The 12,435-nt window shown below is 38.9% G+C and overlaps 1 protein-coding gene across 1 annotated transcript in view; it reads right to left on the bottom strand.

Moving 5' to 3' along the window:
* The window catches only part of MAN1A1 (mannosidase alpha class 1A member 1), a 142,552-nt gene that overhangs the window by 24,961 nt on the left and 105,156 nt on the right, over window positions 1–12,435 (bottom strand). The window contains exon 6 of the mRNA XM_085056086.1: window positions 2,162–2,285. Within this exon, the coding sequence (XP_084912212.1) occupies window positions 2,162–2,285 (124 nt within the window). The remainder of the gene's footprint in view (window positions 1–2,161; window positions 2,286–12,435) is intronic.

Here is a 12,435-nt window from a genome sequence, read left to right as displayed (position 1 = left end):
AAAGCACAATTGAAAAAGCTGATATCATCATGCAAACAAGCTCCTGAAAACCTCTGGAGCTTCTGTGTCAACTGCCAGCAATGAAACAACACAACAGGAGCAAGCTCCAAAGTTCAGGGCTTGCCATGCAGAGTATCTCCCTTCTGCACAGGATACTGAAATTCACTGAGGCTATTTGCATTAACTAAGCTCAACTACATCAGCATTACATTCCTTTCCCACCTAAATCAAAAATGCTATTAAATATTAAGCTTATCACCTAGTTCAGATGTGGAAGTGAACTGGAAGGGAGTTTTTTGCCTGGAAAGGAGAGAGAGCAGGGCTGGAACTGAGCTTTACACAACCAGCTTGCCCAGCAGCAGGGAGGCAGGCAGCCCTGAGCGCTCTGCCGGCACTGCTAAGGAGCTCACTACAAATGAGATGCCCGGGGAAACAATTACAGTCCAGATGCTCTGCAGCTGGAGCCATCCAGCAGCACAATCCACTGCAGAGCACATGAAATGAGTTATACCGAGTATTAGGATTCACAGAAAAAGCAAATGTAACAGCTTGGGAGAATGAGGATCCTGAGCACTGCAGGCCAGAAATTGTAGCAAAAAGGTACTGACAGCTTCATTATAAACCTCTGAGCGCCTAGAGACCCAGAGAAGTAGCTGCTGAAAAAGAAGATAAATTAACTTCTACCAAGCTGCAGAAGGATTTTTGTTGCAGTACACAAACTGCCTCCTGCATCTTGACACTACTCATTGCCCAAATGTAGGCTGCAATGAGTCCTAGACCCCAATTAATGAGTTCTTCTATGAACACTCCCATGCAAAGCTTATTCCAGTGTTTCTTCCTCTTTATCAAGTGTACCAGCCCTGGAATGGTTTGCTTCGGATGGCTTTGGAATCGCAATTTCTCAGGGGTTTTAAGAACAGCTTACATAAACAGATTTCCAGCATCTTGCAGCTAGAGCACAATGCCACTCTGTAGGGGAACCATAGGCTAGGATTTTTAAGATACACACTTTCATTGTCTCTCGGTAGAACAGATGTTATGCATTAAATTACCATAAATGTCAAAAGATAATTAACTTACGTTGTCAATTTGTTTCTGGCTATTCCACAGTGCTGCCACCCCCTCCCCATCCACCTCCCCCTCCCTCCCAGTTCAAATTTAAGAGAAACTGTTCTCAAACTTATCCTTAAATACATGAAAATTGCTAGGAGTTTGCCTCACAAAATTTATTCCAATGCTGACAATTGCAATTGACAATGCTGACAACTGCAGCAAAGCCACTCAGTCCTTATCCAACAATAATTTTAGATTTGGCTATTGCTTTTAGACCTACAGTTAAAAGTTTGGAGTCTCATAGTTAATTAGATTATTAAATTGATAATATCAGTTTTAGCTAACATGGGGTGGCTGCACTAAGAATATAAAATCAAACCAAGTGTAATTAAAACAAGTTTTAATTAGGAAGTAAAAAGAACATAAATTATAAAGTGTATTATAAAGAACAGGACTTTCTGAGTACTAGTATATCAAAAACCAAAGCAAAATTGTTCAGGTGGGAATTGAGGGAAGGAGGAGTTCTTTCTAAGGCTCATGTAAATAAAAAGTATCCAGAAGACAATGTTATCAAGTTTTGGAAGAATTAGTATGCACAACAACTGTTTTGTCTAAGGATGGGATTTTGTTTTTCCTTTCCCTAAAGAGAGTTCAAAACATATTTCTTATAGGTCAGTGCAATGGAAGGGCTTTCTGACCTCACTGACAGCAGTGATATTATATAGCATTTTGAAGAACAAACTTGGTGAAATTACCAAGGCACTTTGCCTTCTCTAGGCATCAAGTATTATCCCGAATATAATATTAGGTTTTGTTTACACCCCATTAAGTAAAGAACTGAAGAAAGCTCTACAGTCTGATTGTTTAATGTGATACTAATTTAGAACATAAACAGAAATTAAATGTTTTATGGGGCCATACATAAGAAGATATATCAGAATAATTTTGGAAGAGATTTTAGACTTTTTAATACAAAAACATGCCAAGGTGATCAGGGAAAATGTGACAAATGCTTACAACTGAGGAAAATCCAAATCTCTCCCATTCATATAAGTCTCTGAACATGTGATTTATCTTTTACGATATGATTTTGACTGAGCAGTCTAACCTTTTCAGCAAAGACAGGGTTTCCAGACAGGTGGCTCAAATGTACAAACTCCAGATGCAAAGTCCCAAATTCTGCCAAAATGCTGCTTCCTCCAGAGGCCCATGGCCAATTTCGACCAATTCCACTAAGATGGGGGGGGAAGAGAAAGACAGAAGATAATCATGAGTATCTATAAGGCAATGCAAATATAATAGGCAGTAGCTATACTATTATCATGAGAAGATAATTAATTGAAAATGTACTTTACATATATGCATATATAAGAAAAGATTCTCATACTTCACCTGTTTTCCCCTGTACTAAGCACAACCATCTCCAATTCTAACTCTTATGTCTACAGTGCAATTGTTTAATAACTTAAAATAATGCATATATACAGAATAGGCTTTAAGTTAAAAGTACTGCATGCAGCATATCCTTCTTAATACATGACAATTTAATAGGGTAGGATAAGTATGTATTGTCTGTCTGGGCACTCTTACCAGGATGAGTAACTTCAGTTTTAATTAAGACCTAAAGATACTTCACAGCAAAATTAATCTCAGGATTTGTGTTGAGAATAGAGAAAAGCACATTCATTGCTAAATCCCCACTAGAAACTAATGCTGGTTGAGACTCAGGATGCCAAGTCTACTAAAGTTTCATTACAAAAAGGTGGTTTTGTTTTTCCCCTTGAAATTTCCAGCAGCAAAATTCAGAAAAAAACCCTGAAGTTAAAGAAAAGCTAGCCAATGTTCCAGAGCATCTAGGTTAATAATGACATTTTAGACTGGCATATTATTAGGATCAATGTTACATATAAATACACTTGGTAGATACTGCAGTGTCTTCCTCATTTCCAAGTTGTAAACAGCATTAAACACAAACACATCCATATACAAATAAAATTTTAATTTTACTTTTACACATAAGCAGCCACTACAGTCATCAGTTAGCAGTTACACAACCATGAAAACAGGATATCCTTCCCAAGCTAAAAATGTGACTCAAAAAACCCTAAACCAGCAAAAAACCCAGTAAATCATGATGGAAGTTCTCAGATATATTAAAATCTCTTCTTCAAAAGATCATCTATAACTGAAGTTTAACCAATTCATGGAAATTAGGACTCCATTAAATCGATTTCCCCACTGGCTATATCAATATATTATTTTGAGATTTCTGCCAGACACACAAAATAAAACCAAGTAATTAAACTTTAAAAGCAGAGAAAAGGCTACAAAAAGAGAGCAAAAAGGAAAGAGATCTGATGAGGCTCCCCTGGTTGACCATAAAGATGCAAGAGGCTGGGACACATGGAAGTCCACTGATATAAATAATTACCCAAAAATTGTTAATAATCTTCATAGCTGCAGGCTAAAATAAATGACACAATGAAATCAGGGTACTGCAAAGATGCACACAGTCCAAATTAGAGATGGTATTTGTGTGACTGAATCAGAAGACAAGGTTTACAGGATCTAAATATTTCATTTTAAGATCTATCTTACAAAGATTGAAATACTTTTACATAGTGAAGAGAAAACCCCACGTGGTTTGCAAACTGTCTGCACTTCAATCTACTGTGGCATGGAGTTTCTCTGAGTGGTAACATAAAAGCATCAGATATTACAGAAAAAAGGATCAAGGTGAGTACTGCAGACAACATGTCTGGAAACCTCTTCTCTACAGTCTGAAGAACTTACAGACTGGTTATTCACCCAAGAACAGAACCCATCTCTGGTACACACTATCTCAAATTCTAACTGCTGACTTCTAGATGAAAATGTTTTAGCTTGTTTCCAAATAACCCAGATTAAAAGAGCTGACATAAAGTTCACAGGAAGAAAAAAAAAAAACCCCAGAATTTTGAAAAGTTATCATGTTATGGTGCAAATGGAAAAAGCACACTTGCTTTTTTCTATCAAGTTTCTCAATCAATCTCAAAGTGAAAACATCGAGCTGTTCCTGCAGCAAGGCATCAACCAGAATTGACAGAAAATGTAATAGAGTTCCTACTTGCACTCCACCCCAGTGTCTGCTGATACCAATACAACCTGCCAGAACACTTTGATGTAGTGTGTTTTGTTAACCAGAGAAATTTCCAAACACAGCTGTCAAAAGGTTTTCTGCATGCAGCAATGTGTTTTGCCATAAGTGGAAGATTCTTCTTGTTTGAGATGGTTTGAAGATTATAAACTTGTATTTTTTACTCTTAATGCAAAAAAATTAGTAGAAATAAACATCTATGTTACATCTTATGTACTATTTAATGTAGCTTTAAGTTTTTTCAGTTGTGCAGCTGGAAAAAAAAAAAGGCATCAACATATTTCTAGTAAATCTGCAAAATAACGAGGCTATGTGTTGGTTTAGTCTCAGATGTGAGCTCTGTCAAAACTGACAAGCTCATTTCAATAAGTGGTAGAACCCAAGATTTAGCACTTTAGTCCCTTAACTATTTTTCATACAACCTTCAGCTATGGATGTCTGATATTCTCTCATATCATAGAATGGTTTGGGTTGGAAGGGACAGCAAAAATGATCTGGTTCTAACCCCCCTGCCATGGGCAGGAACACCTCTCACTAGACCAGGTTGCTCGAAGCCCTGTCCTACCTGGCCTTGAACACTTCATGCCACAGCTCCTCTGGGCACCAATTCAGGGTCTCCCCACCCTCACATTAAACGTTTTCTCCTTTGTATCTAATATAAATCTAATCTTTCAGTTTAAAGCCATTCCCCCTTTTCCTACCACCACATGCCTTTGTAAAAAGTCCCTCTCAGCTCTCTTGCAGACCCTTCAAGGTACTGGAAGGCTGCTGTGAGGTCTCTCCAAAGACTTCTCCAGGTTGATCAGCCCCAATTCTCTCAGCCTGTCTCCATAGGAGGGGTGCTCCAGCCCTCTGAGCATCTTCATAGCATATATTTCATCTTTGGGAGCAACGGAACAGGTAAGTTTTCCATATTCCCTCACACTAACTTGAGCAGCCACAGTTCTGCTCCTGATTCCACTGAGCTCCATCCTTATTTTAAGGTGATAGTCCAGTGTGCACTATGCAGACAGTGAGTTCCTGAAGAGACATTACACCAGAGACCAGGAGATACTCAACAAAGCTTTCAGCATACAGAATGTGAGAGATTTCCCACTCTGATCATTTTTGACTGGGAAAGTAGGCATTGACTTTTGTTTAACAGTCTCTTAGCTTAAAAAAAAAAAGGAAATGAAGAGGGTGGTCTTTTTTCAGCTCCCCCCCCCAATCCTAAATATTGTATACTTTTAAACAAAATAGGAGTTAAAAAAGAGAGAACCTGAACAGAATAAAGGAAATGGAAAAAGACATCTGTGTCAAGGATTATAAACAATGAGTACATTTATAAATTACTTGAGGTGCCCTAGAAAATAATGTGCAATAAATAAATGTAATAGCTCAGTAAATCTTAATAACTAGGCATAGTAAAATACTGATTTCTGCTCATGCATGAGACAACATAACCAGTGCTCCCAACTCAGACATTTTTCAAGCTCTTCACCACTACCATTATCAGGGTGAACAAAAACTTCTGCAAAGTTAAAAAAATCAATGCTAAGTACCTATTTACTCTTCAGCTATAAAGTCAATGCTGGTTTTTTCATTAGTCTTCAGTTATGAAGTTATGAACTGTCTTCCTGAAGTCTTGAGATGCAAACCTGAGTCTCTGGTGAAAGGTTTTCCTTTTTTTTTCTGGGGATGCCCATTACTCAAGTCAAGAAACCACAGCAGCAATCTGAACCCAAAAATGATCAGGACATTTGGGGAATTCTCAAAAGATGGCTTATGACTGTGCCAAACTTACGTGCAGATTGCTCCCTCCCAATCAAAGCAAAACCTGTAAAGCACTGAAAACTCTTTGCATCTTATTTTCTCTCAGTTTAATAGTTTAATGTCACAAATGTCTTGTAAGCTGACAAATGCACTTTTCAGAAAGAGATGGAGTACAGCAAAGGGAGCCAGGTATGATACTCTTTATATTAGCTGTTTTCCTTTGTCTTGCTTTCCTTTTGTAATTTACTTTGCCACTGAATTTTTCAATTTTACTATGTTGATACTACAACCTGTACTAAATGTCAGTCAGGTACTGACATCAGAATTAGAAACAAAACTACTGCACACTTCAGGAAGGAAAAAGGGAAGGAGACACTCTACTCAAACTTCTTTGAAGACCCAGACAAGTACTAAAATAATTTCAGTTTACAGGACACTATTTTAATCTATCTCAAATCACTGTGTCTAAAATCATACATTTTACACTGCATAAAACACACAAAATATTGTGAGTAACATATTGTAATATACTCACAGAACTAGTATTCTGTGAATACATAGAACTAGTATTATGGAAGTAAGAGAAATTTAAAGTGAAGATCTGTATCAGAGAAGTGGGATCAGCACTGGTTTATAATATTTCTCACTTATTTTATAAATTTTGTTTCTGAACACTGAATGCCACAGAATCTGAAAACCAGTGTTTGCAATTCTACTGTCATTCATTCTTGGGAAACATGAGCCTGGTTGACCTGGGCTGCTGGTAACTCAACTCAGTATTTTTCTAGAAGACCATTATTGGTCTATCTGTACATAAGAACAGAAAATATGAGATCACTAAGTCTTCTAAAATGTACAGAGTGTACCAAGACAGTGTACCAAGAGAGTGTACCACAGAGGAAATATAAATATTCAAAGGTTGCTTTTTTAAAAATTACTGAAATTCAGAGGCACAACAATATTTTAAAAAGTTTTAACAAATCATACCACATCCCCAATATATATAAAGCAGCAGCTAATTTTCAGCTGAAAGGAAAAGCAAATCCTCAGGGAAACTGCAAAAATATTTCAAAGGGTCAAAACACTTATCAAAATTCTTGTCATCGGTGAGCAGAACTGTTTGTCTCTGCAGACAACTTGTTTTTTATATCCCAACCCTTCCTGGAGGATGCCAGGATAACTCTGCAAGCTGGAGGCAGAGCAAGAAGTCAGAATTTCAGTATTTATTGCAAAATGCACCAGCACAACAGAATAGTCACTACCGTCCAGCAGACTTAGCCAGTAAAAAAGGTGAGAGGGCAGAATAAAAGAAACCCAGCAGCAACAGTGTGAAGTGTCCAAGTACAGCTGTTGAGAAAGGTTTTAGGATTAAATATGAAAACAACTCCCAACAGCCCATTTGGACTTTACCAGTGCTGATTTTTTTCTGTAAGAAATTACTCTAACTGTGATTGTGGGTCAAAATGCAAAATACAACAGAGAAACAAGAAAATGGCAGTGTGAAAGGTCCATTGAAGTTCACCAGAGCTGAGATTCAAACTGGAGCATGCAGGTTGTGCCTGGTACTACCAACACTGCTGAGGGGCCAAGGAGGATCTGCCAGGCAAATACAGCTTCTGACTGGAATTGGTTTGGCTTAATTCTGCTTTAAGAGCAACCTGCAGGAGCAGAGACCTGCCCAGCCCAGTCAGCAGAACTTGGCTTATGTCACTCTATGCCACCAGCTGCTCCTCAGACACTCAGGATGGAGAGGGACATTCCCAAACAGAGGTCAAGAAATAACATAGAGGGTGTTGCAAAGGACACACAAACTTTCCTGCAGCTTTTTTGATCCTTCTTCCCCCTCTCAGCACCCCAGGATGCACTTCACGTTTCTCCTTGAGTCTCAACCCCCAAGCACATGTGCCTTGAAAACAGAAGTAATGTAGAATTATCAGAGGTTTTTTGTCAAAGAAAACCACAAATCATCCCCTGCTTTTTTTCCCCAAAGGAAGCCTGTGGTCCCCAGACAATTCTGAAAGCATAATATGATCGCTTTTCCATGTTTTAGCCTTAAGATTATGACCACATGCCACTTGGCGATACAGCCAAAATCCCACACAGTAATTGAGCAGGCAGATGCTGTGTGCCAGCTACAGGTCTGACCACAAGAGAAGGTGGGGAAATGTGAGAGCATTGCAACTCCAGCAAGGGTACTCACAGAAATTAATCTCTTCGGGGCTCCCCTGACAATCAGTACAGGGAGATAACAGAATTAAATCACTTCACAGAGGAGATTAAACTGAAGATGGAGTCTTTCTTGTTACAGAGTAAACCCAGGGAGACCAGTCTCCTACAGTTACCCCTTGCCAGGTGCCCAAATCTCAAAATTTCAATTACCTTCACATGTACCAAATGGATTTTTTAACTCTCTAAAGGCTAATACACATAACAAAAGAAGAGGACTGGAGATAAACACTCAGAATGTTATATTTTTAAATCTTTAATTACAAAAAAAGGTTTCTCTTAGCTCACAATTTATCTTTAATGTTTTTTTTAGGAACTAGATGATTTTTAAGGTCTGTTCCAATCCAAACCATTCTATGAGTCTACATTTCAACCCAGTAAGAACAATCCCCAAGGGCACAGTCCATTTTGGCAGAATTGCTCTTAATTCCTATGTCTTCCTTTTATAAAAATACAGTATAACTACATAGTGTTCAGTTCCAGCATTTCTAATAAAGTGTTTATATATTGCAAAAACCTTCAGTTTATACATTGCCAAAGCCTTCAGTATTTTTCTTTTCTGCCACTACCAGTCTTTCATAGTATTTTAATCTCATTAAATCAATGAACTCCTCAGAACAAAAAAAGAGAGGTCAGTAAACCATCAGGTTTTTCATTTACATACTTTGTACCTATTTGTGATTTTTAAACAAAACATATTTAAAAGATGAAGTTGCTGTAGAGCCATAGATGGCACAAAATACATCAAAATGCTAAAAAAACCCCTAATTGCTTTCAGCACTTCCTAGGCAAATGATTGAACTCAAACCCCAACAATTAATATGTTCTAAAAATACACACATGCACTCAACATAAAAATAAGCAAATACAGGGGAAAAATATTTCATGGACACTACAGTGGCATAGCTCTAGGAGAGTACAGAGAGCTAGGATAAGCCTGCTTGAGCAGGGAGGTTGGACCAAATGACTTGCTGTGGTCCCTTCCAACCTGACCCATTCTATGATACTGTGATCCCCTAGCAAATGAAGACAAATGGCAACCAAAAAGATGATTCTCAGAGGCCATTTTCAAAGGAAATCTAAAGTTTCATGCATTATTTAGGATTGCCACATCTGAAAATACTTTCATAAGAATAATTTTTTTGATTGCCCTGAACGGAACCATTTGTCAATGTGTCACCAAAAAAAATGAAGAGAGGTTTCTTCTCTTCCCAGAAAGCAATGCTGATCATTAGCCACTCATTCCTTCCTAACAACTTGCTGAGAGGCTAAATCCAATACCACAGACCACACAGGGGGAGTTAAAGGATGGTCTGCTCTTAATACGTTTTAGAAAAGGCTCCGTTCAAACTCCTGTGCTACATCTTTCTCCTTTTAATACTGCAGCTAACTAAGAATGCTAATAAACTATGGTGTATGATTTGATTTATTAAGAAGCTGTTAAGAAAAATTTTAACTAGAGGTTCATATTTTAAAGCAAAATTAAAACAAACCCAACTATGGAGCGCACAGGCAACAAACACTCTAAAGTTTCAACTGCTCTATTTGATAAATTACATGCTCAAAAGAGTTTTTTTTAAACTTACTTCTTCCTCCCCCACATCCAAAAGTACAAGATATGGGATCTTGGTGTAAGACCCTGTCTTCACAAGCACTGAAACTGATGATTTATTTGTTAACGCTTCAAAGATATTTAATGTGTTTTTGTTGTCCCCATACATGGCAAATCATCCTTACTGCTGCTTGAGAGTAAAAGAAAGATACAGGAATCCCATGTTTGCACACATCACTGGCACTCAACTCTCCCACATAAATCTTGTGGAGGGAGGCAAGGTCAAACTGGGGAACCTGTGACATGACTAGTACCCTAACTGTGTATTTCTAGCCCCAGTATCAAGTGTGATTATCTTCCCATCCAACTTACACTAAATGGCAATTAACTTTGTGCAGGCCTGAGTGGTCCCAGAATCACCCAAGGCATCCAGACTCCTGCTGGACCTCTGACGTTTTTCAGAGTATCCCTTCTCTGAGACAGGAAAATGATTATAATCTGGTCAAGCACCTCTCACTCATTGTCTCGACAGCTGGGGACAGCTGAAAAAGAAACTGAAAATCAGCTAGCTAGCCTACAGGCTAGTTTTTGACATCTCTTTTATTCTTCTTTGTCGGGAGGATCATGCAGGCAAATTCTAACAGCCTGGTTAGTTTTTCAGCTGTGACAATAAACGTGTTAACCACTGCCCTTGCCTAACCCCTGCCCAGCTGGCAGCTTCCTGCTCAGCCGAGCTGCCCTCTCTGATGACCAAATGATATCAGCTATTACCTGGAGAGGTGATCTCTAGGGATGCTGATTTAGCAGGAGGAGGTGGATAGTGAATTAGAACTATCAGCGATGCCAGTAGGAAGACTAAAAAAAGTAGTTACTCAATTTTATGGTACAACAGGGAATAAAAAAATTTCCATGCTGTAATGTTAGACAAAACACTGTTTTTTACTGCAACAAGTGAGATAACGTAAATGTATAGGCTCAAGAGAACATTAATTTTGTCTATTTGCCTATTCATATGCAGTGTCAGCATTAATGTATGCTGATCTCCTGGCCACTTCAGTGATGCCAATGCAGGAGATGCATCCATTTATACTGGAGACACAAACACATCCTCATCTGTCTGGAAATGACAGTAAAAAATCAGGTTGCTGTGGCTAACTTCATCATTTGAGGAACTACCAGCACAGCTCCAAAAAGATGCTAATATGAAACAGATTTTACAACAAGATCCCTTCTTTTCTTTGTGAAGCTCCTCAGGTTGTTCAAAGGCAATGCATGTGGCACACTTTCCCATCCAAACATCACAGAGATGTCCATCTGTTAACAGGGCAGGAGAAGAACAGTCTCTTTGCTCCCCTTGACAATTTTAGGAAGATGGGATCAGTCAAAATAGTTTAGTGATTCTTGAAAATTAACAGCTGTTTCTCAGAGACTCTACACATCAGTATAGGGCACTGATGCTTGGTACATCAGTTGCGCTGTCTGTGGTTACATTTTTCAAGAAGAGAAGTTACCCTCCTCCCAGCATTTCTGCCTTTTATCTTTATAAGGTAACATACCCAGAGACCTTTAAAGCTGCCCTAGAATGGTCACTGGCTCTTTATTGTACTTTCAGACAAAAGGGTAAAATGTTCAAATGTTATCCAGTGGACTGATCTTCACTGAGGTGACCACCCAACAGGCAGTTTCTCTAGAAACTGGACAGAACAGCAACAGGGATTCAAGAGCACTGTTAATGTAAAAGCAGAAGGTGAGCAGGAGGTAGATGAAGTACAAAATTTCCAGTACTAACCTGTGCTATAGCCTCTGCCAGGACAGTTCCCTGTCGCTGTTGAGCAGCTAGCAGAGTAATGAAGACACCAGTTCTCAGTGGCAAGAAGGAATGACCTTTATTGTTTTGATTTCATCACATATATAGAGTTCTCAAAAGTCACCCAGATTGGTCAGTCAGAAGCCTTCCCCCAGGCCTGATTGGCCAGGCCTGCACTGTCCAAGTTCTGGGACACTGTTCCAATAACATCCAAACTTTATCTTTATTTATAAAACACAAGAAAAATTCTCATGGGAAAAACCTGTGCTAGCCACAGTTCCCCACCTCCTAGAAGCATCAGTCAGCAGTGGCAGACACAGGGGAAGCAAGAGAATTCTGTTTGCTCCATATCCAAGTCATTCTACATGAAAGCCCACTAAATATTATCTGTGCTGAAATGTATCTGCTCATGATTAGGTCAGAGCAGTGATGGCTCCGGGGCAACACTGAAGTGACAGGACACTACAGAGAATGGGAACAGCAGACAGGGAGCAGGAGGAGCCAAGACCCAGCTGGAGACCAAAAATGCCAGAGAGAGCCAAGACAAAGAGGAAACAATCTCATCTGCCTCTGGAGAGCAGCAGAGAATAAGCTAAGGCCAGTGAAATTGCCTGTGGGAAGACCATGCTTTACTGCATGCCTTGAAGTCACACAGCTGCTGAGAATAAAAATAAATCGCCTCCTCCATGGGCTCCAAAAACCACCAGATACCATTGTATACTTCTTTTGTGGTCTTATGCATGTTTTTTGGGCTTCTGGGTCTAGTGATACTGTCTCTATTGATGCTTAAAATAATCAGAGCATCTTATTTTTACAAAACAGTCCATTCAGACTGTTGGGCTGCTTTGTTTACATCTGTAGCATTTCTCTGTGGAAAAAGGCTGAATTTCTTTAGGATTTTACAGGCAG

Source organism: Lichenostomus cassidix, chromosome 3, assembly GCF_008360975.1.
Source record: "Lichenostomus cassidix isolate B80296 chromosome 3, HeHo_3.0, whole genome shotgun sequence".
In the NCBI taxonomy this organism is placed as follows: Eukaryota; Metazoa; Chordata; class Aves; order Passeriformes; family Meliphagidae; genus Lichenostomus; species Lichenostomus cassidix.
This window is presented reverse-complemented; position numbering and strand designations above follow the sequence as displayed.